We start from the raw sequence: 13,460 nt of genomic DNA on the forward strand, positions 1-13,460 counted from the left end.
CCCTATGTAAGTTGTAGCCATTTTAAAAAATAAAGAGGTTTGAATGGAATCTCGCCAAGCCTCTGTCTCTCTTTTCTCTTGCCCTGCTCCCATCCCCGATCCCCTCTCCAGGCGAAGGGACGGATCAGAGCAGGAGTGATTTTATTAGTGATAGAAGTTGTGCCCTAAACAGGGAGAAATACATGGTCATGGAGAACGGCTGTGGAGAGGGAAGGGTGGCTGGAAGAGGAACAGGATGGAAATGATGAAGTCTTTGTGCTTCAACACAGGATGAGCGCACTGAGCACAGCTCATGTAGGAGAAGATTTCATGAAAAAAACTTGGCAAACAAAAGCATTTCTGCTTAGAAAAGATACTAGATAGAATTATGGCAAGATCATGCTGTGATATATGTAGGCATTTAAAAGCACAGTTTTATTTTTCAGAGGAGAATGGTGATCATTAATAACATTAATAACAGAATTGACACATTTATGGCAAAGCCCATTCAGGTATACTACCACCGGTTGGAAATGGCAGAACAACAAACTTATCGGGAAAGAACACCCTCTGATGGCCCACATGATACTGTGGCCCAAATGCCCTGAGGCACTGGACAGGCAGCCAGAGACGGGCAACTAGGACACATATGTAGCACCAATTGGCCACTTAAGACAGGCCCAGGACCAACAGCTGTCCTCCAGGCCCATGATGGTAAGGCTCAATTGGGTTCATATGAGGAGTCCTTGACCCAAGACAGGCACTGTCCTCCCAGGGCCTGCCATATTCCTAAAAAATATATAATAATAAGGGAGGAGATGTAGGGAGCGGCTTGCAATGGCTGCTGCTGCCCTGCCCCTCCCACCTGAGGGCATTTTGTGTGTCAGCCTACATTTCCCATGATCCTCCCCTTGCCTACAATGCGCATGACATAAGCAACTTCCCACTTAAGCCTACATTTCCCATGATCCTCATGTCTGCCTACATTACCCATAATCCTCTCCTGCTTACATCATATATTTGGATGTGACAATGACCTATCAGATAACACTCCGCGCACTCTTCCTGCCTTTGGCCCGCCTCCACCCTATATAAGTTGTAGCCATTTAAAAAAATAAAGAGGTTTGAATGGAATCTCTCCAAGCCTCTGTCTCTCTTTATTTTCTGCTGCCTAGACTTACCCGACCAGGATAATTAGAGTTCCTAGATGTGCTGACATCTTGTCTTCCTCTGGGACACAATCCCAGGAAGAAGCAGGTTAATATTTTAAGAGATGGTAGCCTGCCAATCATTGGTTACCCAGAAGTTCAATTTCAGGAAAGGAAAGAATATAAGATTTCATCACAACACATGCCTTTCTCACAGAATTCTGTGTCCAAACTCTGAGAGATGCCACAAGAAGAGGTCTAGACAATCTACAAGATGGTTAATCTTACACACCGTTTTCCAGGACAGGGTGAAAGAACTGGGCAAAGACCAGGATCAATGAATCTCTGGTTAAACCAGAAAAAGCAGAGACTTAGCACAGGAAATGCACTCAACTAGCTTGAGGAGATGAACAGGCAAACATTGGAGCATTTTCAAAAAATGTGTAACCTGTGTGTTGGCTAAAAACACATTGAGGATGGTGCACGGACCTCCCACTAAGCAGATGATTCCTATCATAGGAAATAGTGATTTTATCTCTTAAAGACCCTGGATTTTGAGTGACAAGATTCTTGTATTTAAAAGCAAACTAAGTGGTAGCTTTTGTGCTAATGTTCTGGCTTCCCAGATCCTGCTAGATGGAGGAGGCCCAGCTCTAAAAGGTCAGATAGCTCCCATCTGCTTCCACCAACCCTACCTCGGCCAACCTTGAACAGATGGTAACAACAAGTAGGGGAAAGAAACCAACAAATCCCATCATTAGGAAAAAGATGGTATGAAAGGGAATCCTGATTGTTTTCCTGGCTACTTAGAGAGGGATTCAGTAAGTCTCAACTCAGTGACGCTCATGCTCCGAAGCCTTCAAGAATATCTGCAGGGGAAAATAGCGGACTGTTTTTGCCCTTTCAGCAATTCCTGGGGCAGGTGAGGGCCGGCATGTTCTCTGATCTTTTGCTCTATGAAACCGAGGCAATCAGAGGAGTGGAGTGAGGCAAGGATGATCGGACCCTAAAGATGAGCTCTCCTTATGTTCCACGAGCAGGTCCATGTCTCAATTTTTAGGCAGAAGTGTCTTGTCCCCAATGACAGCAGGAATGGAAGAAGTGGTTGCCAGCTCTCCTAAGCAGGACCTCAGTGGGAAGGGAAGGTGCTCACCTCCATCCTGATCCAGGTGACTAAGAGTGCACCTGTGCACACTTACCTGCAATGGTCCTGCTCCCTTTGAGCCCTGTTCAGTCCCTCTGTGAGAAAAAAAGAAAAAAATTATTCCCCAATTCTTCAACAAAACCATATCATATATTTCATTTTCCCTCACCTTTCTTGGCTTGTTGATTTTAGAAATTCAATACACCTAGATAGATTCAAATATAAGGAGTTGATTTTACTTAAGACAAGGACACTTCCTATAGCACCACTCCTGCTTCTATTAGTACTGTTCATGAAGATGAGAGGCATAAGAATGAAAATCATACTCTGCTCACAAAAGCATGAGAAATACACTATGTTATTATGCCTGTGTCTTAATTTTCCAGCAAAGGCAACACTGAGACATATACACATTTTTATAGGGAAATTCTTAGCTCTTAAACAGTACATCAAGGTAACTTTTAGGTTAAAAGATCAGGAAAAGACCACTCAAGTTGATTGAAATACATACAATTTCAACTTGGGGGTTCTGAGTAGCTGAAGCTTGTAGAGCTGGCCACTCTGCCAGGTGCCTGAGCCACCCAAGTTTGGGGTTCAGCAGCACCTCCACAAGCTGCAGAAAGAACTGACAGGCAGCAGCTGTCTCTGTCCAGGCCCAGAGAATTTTGGCCAGAGATTTTCCCAGGTCTCCTCTTTGACCCCAGGTGCATTTAATGTGTGATCAGGATAATTTTTTTAGTTTGAATCTACCAGGTCCTGTTCTTTCCTCCTGTCCAGGAATCTTAAAAATATTAATCATTTGCTCAGTCCCTTTCCTTCTTGGTCAGGGACACACCACAGCTTCTTGTGTTCCAGCAATTTGGACAGTCTTGGGCCATTATGACAGCATTATTTGTCACACATGTGGAATTCTAGACAGAGGAGTCCAGGACTAGAGTTCCAGCGAGAAGCATTATCCTTTATCTGGCTGCAGTAGGTGTACCAGGTAGAGAGAAGGGAACAGGAACCATTCTCTCAATGTCTTCACCCCAGAAGAGTAATAGCTAAGTCAAATGACACCTCTAGTTCTAGTTGGTTTTTGTTTTTGTTTTTTGTACTGGTGATAGAACTCATGACCTCACGCTTACCAAGCAAGCACTTGAGCTGCTGAACTAAATCCCTGGCTGTATTCCTAGATTTTTGAGGACTGTTTTCCATACCAGTTGTACCAGTCTACAATCCCTCTAATAGTGGAGAAGGGTTACTTATTCCCCACAGCCCCCTCTTTTCTTATTTTCTTTTACTGGTTGATTTCTTGATAAGGATCATAATTTCTGGGGTGAGATAAAATCTCAACTTTATTTTAGTTTGTATTTTCTCTAATGACCTGTGTTGGAACATTTTTAGAAATATATTTCATTGCTATTTTTACTTCTTCATTTGAGAAGGGCATATTTATCTCTGATGCTCAGTTTTGAATTGAGTCTTTGAATTTGTAGGGGACTCTGATTTTTTTCAATTCTTTATATGTTCTAAATATATAAGTCTTTTTCTGAGGGAAAACTGTATATATTTTTTCCACCTTGTGGGTTGTCTCTTCACTATGTTGACCATTTTTCTTGCTGTGCAAAAGCGCTTTAATAGGTAAGATCTCATTTGATGATTCTCTGAGACATTTCCTGTGTGATCAGGGTTTTGTTTATAAGTGTTTGCCTACACAAATGTCTTCAAGTGTCCTACCTAGTCTGTCTTCCTGTAGATTTAATATTTCTGTTTTAATATTTAGGTCATTAATCCATTTTGATTTTAGTTTAATGCATGGTGAAAGATACAGGCCTAATTTTAATTTTTGCCATGTGGAAAATCAGTTCTTCTCGCACAATTTATTAAAGAGGCTGTCTTTCTTCCAGTGAATGTGTTTGTCAAAGTTAAGGTGACTAAGTGTGTCTGAAGTTCTTTCTTATACGTTCCACTGATACTCGGGTCTGTTCCCCCCACCCACACTTAATATAGTGCTGTATTTTTTTTATCACAGTAGCTTTTGGGAACAAATTGAAGTCTGGGATTGTGATACCCCTTCCTTGCCTTTGTTGCCCAGAATTGTCTTCACTAGTCTACATTTCTTCTGGTTCCAAATTGATTTTTTCTAAAAAAAAAAGAGTTCTAAAAAGTATTGTTTTCTCTAAATCTGTGAGATATGCTATTGGAATTTTGATTGGAATTGCATTAAATTCGTATCATAATTTTGACAATATGGTCATTTTTCTTATATTGGGACTTCCTACCCAAGAGCAATGGATATCTTTGCATTTCCTGATACCTTCTTTAATATCCCTTTTCAGAGTTCTTGGTCAGTGTAGAGTCTTTTACTTCCTTTGTTAGATTGTTTCCTAGGTATTTCATTTTTTGGATGCTATTGTGAAAGGTGTTGTTTCCTTAATATCTCTCCCAGTGAGTTTGTTATTTGTATATAAGAAGGCTATTGATTTTTGAGTGTTGACTTTGTATCCAGCTATACTACTGAATTTGCCTATTAAATCTGAAAGTCTTTTGGTAGAATTTTTGTCATCTTCTATTTATCATATCATGTTCAAATAATGATAATTTAACTACCTTTTTATTGTTATTTCTTTTATATTTTCCTCTTGTCTAATCGTCCTGATTAAAGTTCCTGGAATATGTTGAATAAAGGTGATTGCAGTAGACATCTTTGTATTGTTCTGATGTTAGTGAGAGCTTAATGTTGTATGCCTTTAGGAAGATATTGGCTGTTTGTTTGTCATAAGTGGATTTCATCATATTGAGGTAAAGACTATCTGTTCCAATTTTCTATATGGTTGTTATTGGAAGGGGTATTACAATTTTTCAGCAATTTTTTCTGCATGTTTTGAGTTGATCATATGGTTTCCTCCCTGGCTTGTTAGTATGGTATATTGCATATACTGATTTGTGAATGTTCAACTATCCTGCATCCCTGGGATGAATTCTATTTGATTTTGGTGTATAAGCATCTTGGTGATTTGCTGTATTGTGTTTGCCGATATTTTATTGAGTAAGATTCACCTGTAGTTCTCTTTGCTAGTTGGGTTTTTCTCTGGTTTTCTTTTTAGGGTAATGCTTACTTCCAGCGATGAATTTGAGAGTATCGCTTCCCTTTCAATTTTGTTAAAAAGTTTTAAAAATAGTAGTATTAGCTCTTCTTTAAATTTCTTATACAATTCAGCAGTAAATCCATCAGATCCTTGGTTTTTCGTTGTTGGTAAGTTTCTTTTCTTTTCTTTTTTTTTTTTTTTTGGTACTTGGGCTTGACCTCCTGACCTTGCACTTGCCAAGGAGGTGCTTATGCCACTAAGCTTAGTCTTTAACCCTATTGCTAGGGTTTTGATAACATCTTTAATTTCACTGATTAATTGATGTTGGTTTATTTTGAATTTTTGTATCTTTTAATTCAGCTTTGGTAATTCATATGTATCTAGGAATCTGTCCATTTCTTCTGCATTTTCCCTTTTATTAGACTATCAAAGTTCTTAAAATAGATATAGATGATCTACTGGATTTCTGCAGAATTGGTTGTGATTTCTCACCATTCATTTCAAATTGTGTGGATTTCAGCCTTTGCTTTCCTTTTTAAAAAATAAGGTTGTCTTAGCATTTATTGATTTCATTTAATCTTTCAAAGAACCAACTCTTTGATTCATCGATTCTTTGTATTGATTTCTTAGTGGCCATTGCATTAATTTCTGCTGTCATCTTTACAATGTCCTCACTCATATGAGCTTTAGGCTAGTAATTCCATGTTATTTCTAGAAACATGTTCAACATTAAATTGTTCATTTCTGATTATAATTGTTTTCCTGACATGGGTTTTTACTGCTATAAATGTCCCTCTTAAGATTGCTTTTATTGTGACTCAGAGGTTCCAGTATGTTATTTTGTCATTATCACTCAACTGTAAAAATTGTCTCGTTTCTTCTCTAATTTTATCTGTGACCTACTGTTTGTTCAGTAGGGTGATATTTAATTTTTGTGTATTTATGAAGCTCTTGTGGTTCTTTTGCTGTTGACTTCAAAATTTTATTGCACTATGGCCTGTTCATATGAATGGGATAACTTCAAATCCTTTGTGTCTACTTCAGCAAGTTCCATGAGCTAGTATGTGGTCTATTTCGAAAGATATCCTCAGTGCGGCTGAGAAGAATGTGTATTCTAATGTTGTGGGATGGAACATTCTGTAGACACCTACTAAATCCATTTGTTCAAAAGTTTGGTTCAATTCTAATATGCATTATTGATATTTTTGTCTGGTTCATCTATCTATTTGTGACAGTGGGGTATTGAGATCCTCTACTATAATTGTATTAGTGCTTACTTTTCATGTCTGTTAGCATTTGTTTTATATATTTGGGTGCACTGATATTTGTTGCACACGTATTTATAATGGTTATCTCTTCCTCTGGAATTGTTCTCTTTACAAGGATATAGTGACCTTCTTTGTCTTCCTTTTCATGTCTTGACTTGAAATTCAGTTTGCATATAGAATAGCCACCCTTGCTATATTCTAGATTCCGATCACACGGAATGTATTTTTCGATTCTTTGACTTTTAATCTACCAATTTCTTTTTGTACTGGAGATCACTATGAAGCAGCTCTGAGCAGGATTTAAAAATTAATTTACTGGCTTTCTATGTTTATCTGTGAGTCTGTCCTAGGCCTCCACCCCTTGACTGGTGATGGGAGCTGATTCATAGTAAGTGAACCTCTATGAATTACTGGTCCAGGCTGAGGCCTATAGTGGCTTGTGAGACCAGAGATTTGTCAAAGGGCAAGATAAGACCAAAACTCCAACACTGATTAAGTAAATGAAAACTGTAGTCTCAGGAATCTCATTCTTGCAGTCAGGTACCTACCATTAATGTCATTCTGGAGATAAGACGGTTCTCCTAAATTGCCATAATTTACTACTTGCAGAAGTTTTTAAAGTGATTACCTAGGTCCTTCTGATTTCCTGTGCTTTCCTCAGTTCCCTCCCATTTGTTTTGGACCTAATAAATATGGGTGGTCCAGAGAAGTCTTTGTCTTAGTCCTCAGCTCAAGGGTTTCAACCCTCCTGGAGCCCTAAAATCATACTATGTCTCATTTTATTTAGGCTTTCCCTGTATACTCATTTGGGAGACTGGGGATCTAGTTCAGGACCCGATATTTTTGAATTAAATATGTATCTTGTGCAGTATATGTTTGGATCTTGCCACTTGATCCAGTCTGCCACTCTGTTTCTTTTGATTGGTGTGTTGAGACTGATAGAACTGTGGGGGACCTGTGGCGGCTGAAAAGATAAGAAGTATGAAATATAAATGACCTTTATTTTGAGAATGCGGGGAGAGCCACCCCCGATCACCTGGGGCATGGCATCTCCACCCCGGGGTCGGTGATCTCTCCATGGAACACGTGGAGTGGGGGGCCTATGTGTAGCTTAGGTTAGAGGTGGTGCCTGAGGGGGCATTAGGGATGCACAGGTAGCCCATTGGCACTAGTTTGGCGCCAGAGGTAGATTCCTAGGGTTGAGGGAGATAGAGCCCCTTGCTTTACCAGCTACAGTATCCTGTCTGGACCAAAACTCTTTCAGAGACCATTAACATTGATGATTATAACTGATACATGTTGACATATTTTGTCATGTTATTTTCCTATTTATTACCTTCCCCCCTTTCCGCATTTAATTGTTTGTCTTTCCAGGTGTATTTGTTCTGTTTTGGTTCTTGGACTTTTAATCCTTTTCTAGAATGTCTTTCAGAATGTTTTGGAGTTTTAATTTTGTGTCTATGAAATTCCTCTGGTGTTGCTTATCAAGGAAGTATCTTATTTCCCCATCAACTTGAAAGATAGTACATCAATCTTGGTTGGTGTTTGTTTTGTATTAAGGCATGAAATACTTCACTCCAAGTTGTCTTTGACTTGAGAGTTTGTGTTGAAAGTCAGCTATGATTCTGATGGACTTTCCTTTATAGGTGATGCTGGGTTTTTTTTCCCCCTAGAAGCTTTTTGTGTTCCTCTGTTGAATCTCTGAAATATTGAATATTTTATGCCTTGGTGTAGTTTTTTTAAATCATGGTTGTTTGAGTTTCTATATGCCTCAGTTATCTAGATGATAAATTCAGGGAAGCCAGATAAATTTTCTGCATGGCATACGTGAACAAACTTTACATGGTTTGTGCTCTCTCCTGATTTTTTAATTTACTTTAATCAATCTTATGTCATTCTTCTTTGCATTGTCTAGTAAATGCTAGATTGCTTTCTAATAGTCCCTAGCTATTTTAAAGAAATCTTTGTTGTCATGATTGTTAACTTCAAGCATTTCTTCTATATCCACTCTTTTGTCCTTGAACTGATTTTTTTGCTGCATATAATTTTACTAGAATTTTCAGTCTCCTGGCTATCTGTTTAATCTGTTTCATGGACTCCATTACTGTCCCCTGTTGGGAATTTGTGATTTCCATTCTTTTCCTTAACTTTTCTATTTTTAAAAAAATCTGTATGTGCTATACAGCCATTAACAATGCTTTTCATTGAGGTCACCATCTGTGTTCTTATCTGAGAAATTATTTTGGACTTGATATTTTCTAGTGCCTCACTCATTGGTTTGTTTTTACCACTTTAGGGATGCTATATTGGTGCCTTTCTTTGACACTGGCCCACAATATTTTCTATGATCTTGAGCCAATCTCAGTCTTCCTTCACCACAAAGACCAACTGGTTAAAACAATCATCAACACAAACAGCATCAAGTGGTACAATCTATAATACCAATAGCATCAAACATACCTTAGAAAATGATGAGCTGAAGTAATTTGCCACCTTTAAGTGTATGAGCTAAATTTGTGGTTATATGACAAAATCTAAAGGCAGAAAACTGTACGCATTAAATTAGCCCTCAATATGCCAGTTTTAGCCTCAGGGGAGAAAACTTTAAAGGAGTTAGTGGAAAAATAGAGAACTAAAAGAAGAAGAAGAGATTGGGATCAAGGCTGGGGGACAGTGAGAGATCACACAAATGTTGGGAAAGTGGTGCAGAAGATAAGAGGGAAAGAGAGAAGCAAGATATAAAAGAAAGCATGAAAGAAAGAATAGAGCAGACTAACAACCACAGAAAAGTTAGAAACCACAGTCCCACTTATAGAAACCAAGATCAACTGATGACAAGGCTTTAAAAAGAGGAAACAAAAGAAAAAAGAAGGAGAAAAAAGAAGTCTCCTTTAAGCTTTGTCTCTGCTGTTACTGGTAGTGTGTGGAGGCTGAGTACAGATCCATGTTGATTTATCCCAGCAAGCTAGGATTAGCTTCCTGGCTGAGTAGTGGATATTGTTAGTGAGCCCATACTTTCATTTCCCCTGAGGTCCAGGTGGATTTCTGGCTGTGGGGCTGGAACCAGACGTGTTCAGCCTGCAGCAGTCTGTGTACTTTCTGCAGGCCTGAACTCAGCTGGGAGCCACTGCCGGAGCCAGCAGTTGTTGTAAGTTCTGAACTCACATAGCCACCTCCAAAATGGCTCCTGGCCAGTCACCCTCACTCTCAGGATGGCCAGCCAAATCCAGTCCACTCACCAGCCAGTGCAGTCCATGGTGTCCACTCCTCTGTCGCATTGCTGTATTCCTCTGTGGAGGCCTCTAGGGTTGCCAGCAGCTACCATGTGTCTGCAGGTTGGAACCCCTCTCCCATGTAGTGAGTCCTGACTCAGGGGGAAGGCGCCGCCCACCAACTCCTCCTTATTTGTTGAACTTTTCCTCTTTGCTCTCTCCATCTGGTTTCAGATCCTTCTTGGTTAAAAAAGACCCAATTCCCTCCTTCCCCTCTTCCTCACATTGCGACAGTTCAGTGTCTGAACAGCAAAAAGACTCTTTCTCTGCTGCTTATCACTCCATCATCTTTCTGAAAATCCAGAGTTTTGATCTTATACCTGTCCAAAATCCTGCTCTTTGTGGTTCGAGGGTGATAAGAAATTATATTAAATTCAGTCTGTTATATTTAACTAATAACCCCCCCACAATACTCCACTCACTCATTTCTTAAATGAACTGCTGTATTTGGCAATCCCATTATAATGTGCCAACAGACTCTTGCATCTTAAGGGTAGGCAGGCTCAATAATAAATTGATGCTAGGCATGGTGGCACACACCTGTAATTCTAGCACTCAGAAGGCTAAGGCAGGAAGATCATTATAAATTTGAGACCAGCATGGGCTACAAAGTGAGCTCAAGGCCAGCCTGAAATAGATAATGTGATCCTGTTCCCAAAAGACAAAAAGTAATAAAGAAAATAGATCGTTAAAGTGATAAATAAAAAATAAATAATAGTAATAAATAAAATAATAGTAATAAATAAAACAATAGATAATAAAAGTAATAAATAAAATAAACAAATATTCGCTTTCTCTGAGTGTGTCCTTCGTAATAAAGTATAATAATCAGGATTGAACTACAAAGTTCAGGATTGAGTTTCCTGACTATTATTGTGAGTTATCAAAAGAGGTATCTAAGGTAATAGCCCAATTTGTGGTAAATTGATTCCAGATGTAGTTTTTCTGGAATTCTGGAACTGCTGCTGTTACGTCAAGTGGGGACCTACTGGTGGACAGTTGGGCTCTTCACCAGTGAAATTTGACTTTTATACATGGAGTTTAGCATTAAAACTCATTGAACAGATACCCTAGATGAGTTTTGAAGAATTGCAAGAATAAATACATTCTGTGAATGGCAGTGAGGCCCTCTCCCAAAGCTTCAGGTACTGAGCAGGCTCAGAGGGGCCCAACTTCATTTGCAAGTTTGTGTTCTCTCTCTCTCTCTCTCTCTCTCTCTCTCTCTCTCTCTCTCTCTCTACCTCTCTCTCTCTGTCTCTGTCTTTCTGTCTCTGTGTCACACACACAAATGCAAATGCACACAACAAACCATACACTGAGAGTTCCTTGCAGATGGAGATGAGGAGAACTAGCAATCTTGGAAAAGTTCATATGCATCCTGTGTGTGCACCTGGCCCTGCGGGTCAAGGCCAAGCCCTGGAAACTCCAGGTAACTGATCAGAGCTATCTTTCTTTGGAAAGATCACCGATGTGGTTTAGATCTGGAATATTTTTGAAAATCCTCATGCACTCAGAGACAGGACTTTTCGAACGAGATTAAATCAGAGGATGTTATAATCAGAAGGATGTTATACTTATCAGTGGATTCATCTACTAATAAGTTCAGCTGCTGAGTGTGCTGTTAGAGTGTGGAGCTTGGTTAGAAGCAGGTGACAGAGGACAGGACTTTGAGCGTGGATCTTTCTCCCCAATTTCTTTCTTTACTCTCTTAATTTTCAGGCTTGCACTAGGTGATCATCTTTCTTCTCTCAGATCCTTCAATCATTTCCTTCTGCCTTGGAATCAACTGACTATGAGGAACATCATTTAAAATATAGGAGGCCAAAATAAACCTCCTCTTTGAGTTGGGGATTTGAATATTTTGTTCCCATGATGAGAAAATGACTGATACTCACAGTATTGAATATAGAGAACTCCAACAAAAGGATTGGGATGTATATTATATTGTGAATGCACCTGTGAGCAGCTCTATCATCTAAAATAAAATTCCTTCAAGACACTGGTGAGTGAAAAGAACTACATATTTCTATTCATAAACTCAAATAGATGAAATGTTTCTAAAAATAATTTGTGTCTAGGGCACCATGTAATTAAAATTGCAACTTACATATTGTAATAACGCCATGTAAGGAATCACCCAGAAACTGAAGCTGTGAGAATGATCAGATTTTATTTTTCTACTAACAGGCAGGCTGACATCTGAATGAATATCAATGATTATTTAAAGAGCTGATTGCATATATATAGGTTTAAAGTTGGAGGTGCAAACTTAAGGAGTCTCAAAAAATCTGGTATGTTTAAGGTGTGAGGGAATCAGTGCAGAACTGGCATCAAGGGACTTCTTGGTGACCTTAGCCTCTGATTAAAATTTTATTGTCCTTGCTTCTTATTTACCAGGTACGGGCTATTGCCAGCAAAGAAGAGTCCATTGTTTATCACGGGCAACCCAAGACTCTCTGAGGTCATTCTCAGGCCAGTCTTGATGTCTGGAAAGAAAGAATTTCTCATGCAGGATCAGGAGGCTACCTCTGAACCCTGTGAGTAAGGACAATGGGGAAGGTAGCAAGCACAGGATAGATCAGTCAGAAGTTTTTGTCTCACTTCCCCTCTGGCTGTGTCACTGTGGGTTATACAAAACTACTCGCACCGCTGTAGTCTGCCCCACAGTAGTAGACATTCTCATCTTCTTCTTGGATGTTCTGGATGGTCAGGTACCGATCTAAGCCAGAGCCTGATCCTGAGAATCGGTCAGGGATTCCATCCCCCTTGGAGCCCACAATACCACTCGTACCCACTCGCATCACAAACCGAGGGCCCTTCCCCTGGCTCTGCTGGTACCAGTCCACACTGTAGTAACTGTAGCCACTGTTCAGGGTACAGGTGAGTTTGTGTGTCTGTCCCAGGGAGGCAGATGCAGAGGGCAGCTGAGTCAGCACAGGCTGGGAGAGAGACCCTGGAAACACAGACCTCCATTAAGAATCCCATTGGGAGACAGGAGAATTGTTCTAGGGGGAGTACAGGGCTGATGTCCCGGTGTGGGCAACAATGGTCTCAATGGATACAGTGAATATTTCTCACATCTGACCTGTGAAGAGAGTGGTGATGGTGAAGAAGAGAGGAGCCCAGGCCATGGTGGAGATGCCCCAATGCTGAGTCCTTCAGGCCCCAAACTGAGACAGAGATCTAAAGCCTTTTATTCTCCCAGTTTATTACTGGGCAGGGTCTAGTTGCCTATGCAAATCTTCTTACCAAAGTTAACATTAACAAGGGTGGTGGCTAAGATGGATAATTTACATGGATTTGGTTTCATTCAGGTAGCCTCCCCCTCGTGGCCAATATTAACTATCACGCTGTGGAGTCATATAAACCTTGCTGAGTCCCTTAATCACAGCCTTCTTGCAGGGCCCAAATGTGTGTACTTCAAACACCTCCTCTTCCATTTCTCAAATTTCATATTGTCTCCACAATTATTTTGCCCTGTGGTGCAAATGTTCTGGATGGCAAAGACCGATCCAAGCCAGAGCCTGATCCTGAATATTGGTCAGAGATTCCACATCCCTTGGATCTCACAATATCTG

At 39.9% G+C, this 13,460-nt stretch overlaps 1 gene segment (V, D, J or C); it reads right to left on the bottom strand.

The window, feature by feature from the left end:
* Positions 1 to 12,509: 12,509 nt before the first annotated feature.
* On the bottom strand, positions 12,510 to 13,103 carry LOC106025265 (immunoglobulin lambda variable 9-49-like). The segment is given in 2 exon segments: positions 12,510 to 12,835; positions 12,968 to 13,103. Coding segments are annotated over 2 exon segments (372 nt in total).
* Positions 13,104 to 13,460: the final 357 nt, after the last annotated feature.

This window comes from Cavia porcellus, unplaced genomic scaffold (assembly GCF_034190915.1).
Source record: "Cavia porcellus strain 051 isolate PalLab524CR breed Dunkin Hartley unplaced genomic scaffold, mCavPor4.1 scaffold_16, whole genome shotgun sequence".
In the NCBI taxonomy this organism is placed as follows: domain Eukaryota; kingdom Metazoa; phylum Chordata; class Mammalia; order Rodentia; family Caviidae; genus Cavia; species Cavia porcellus.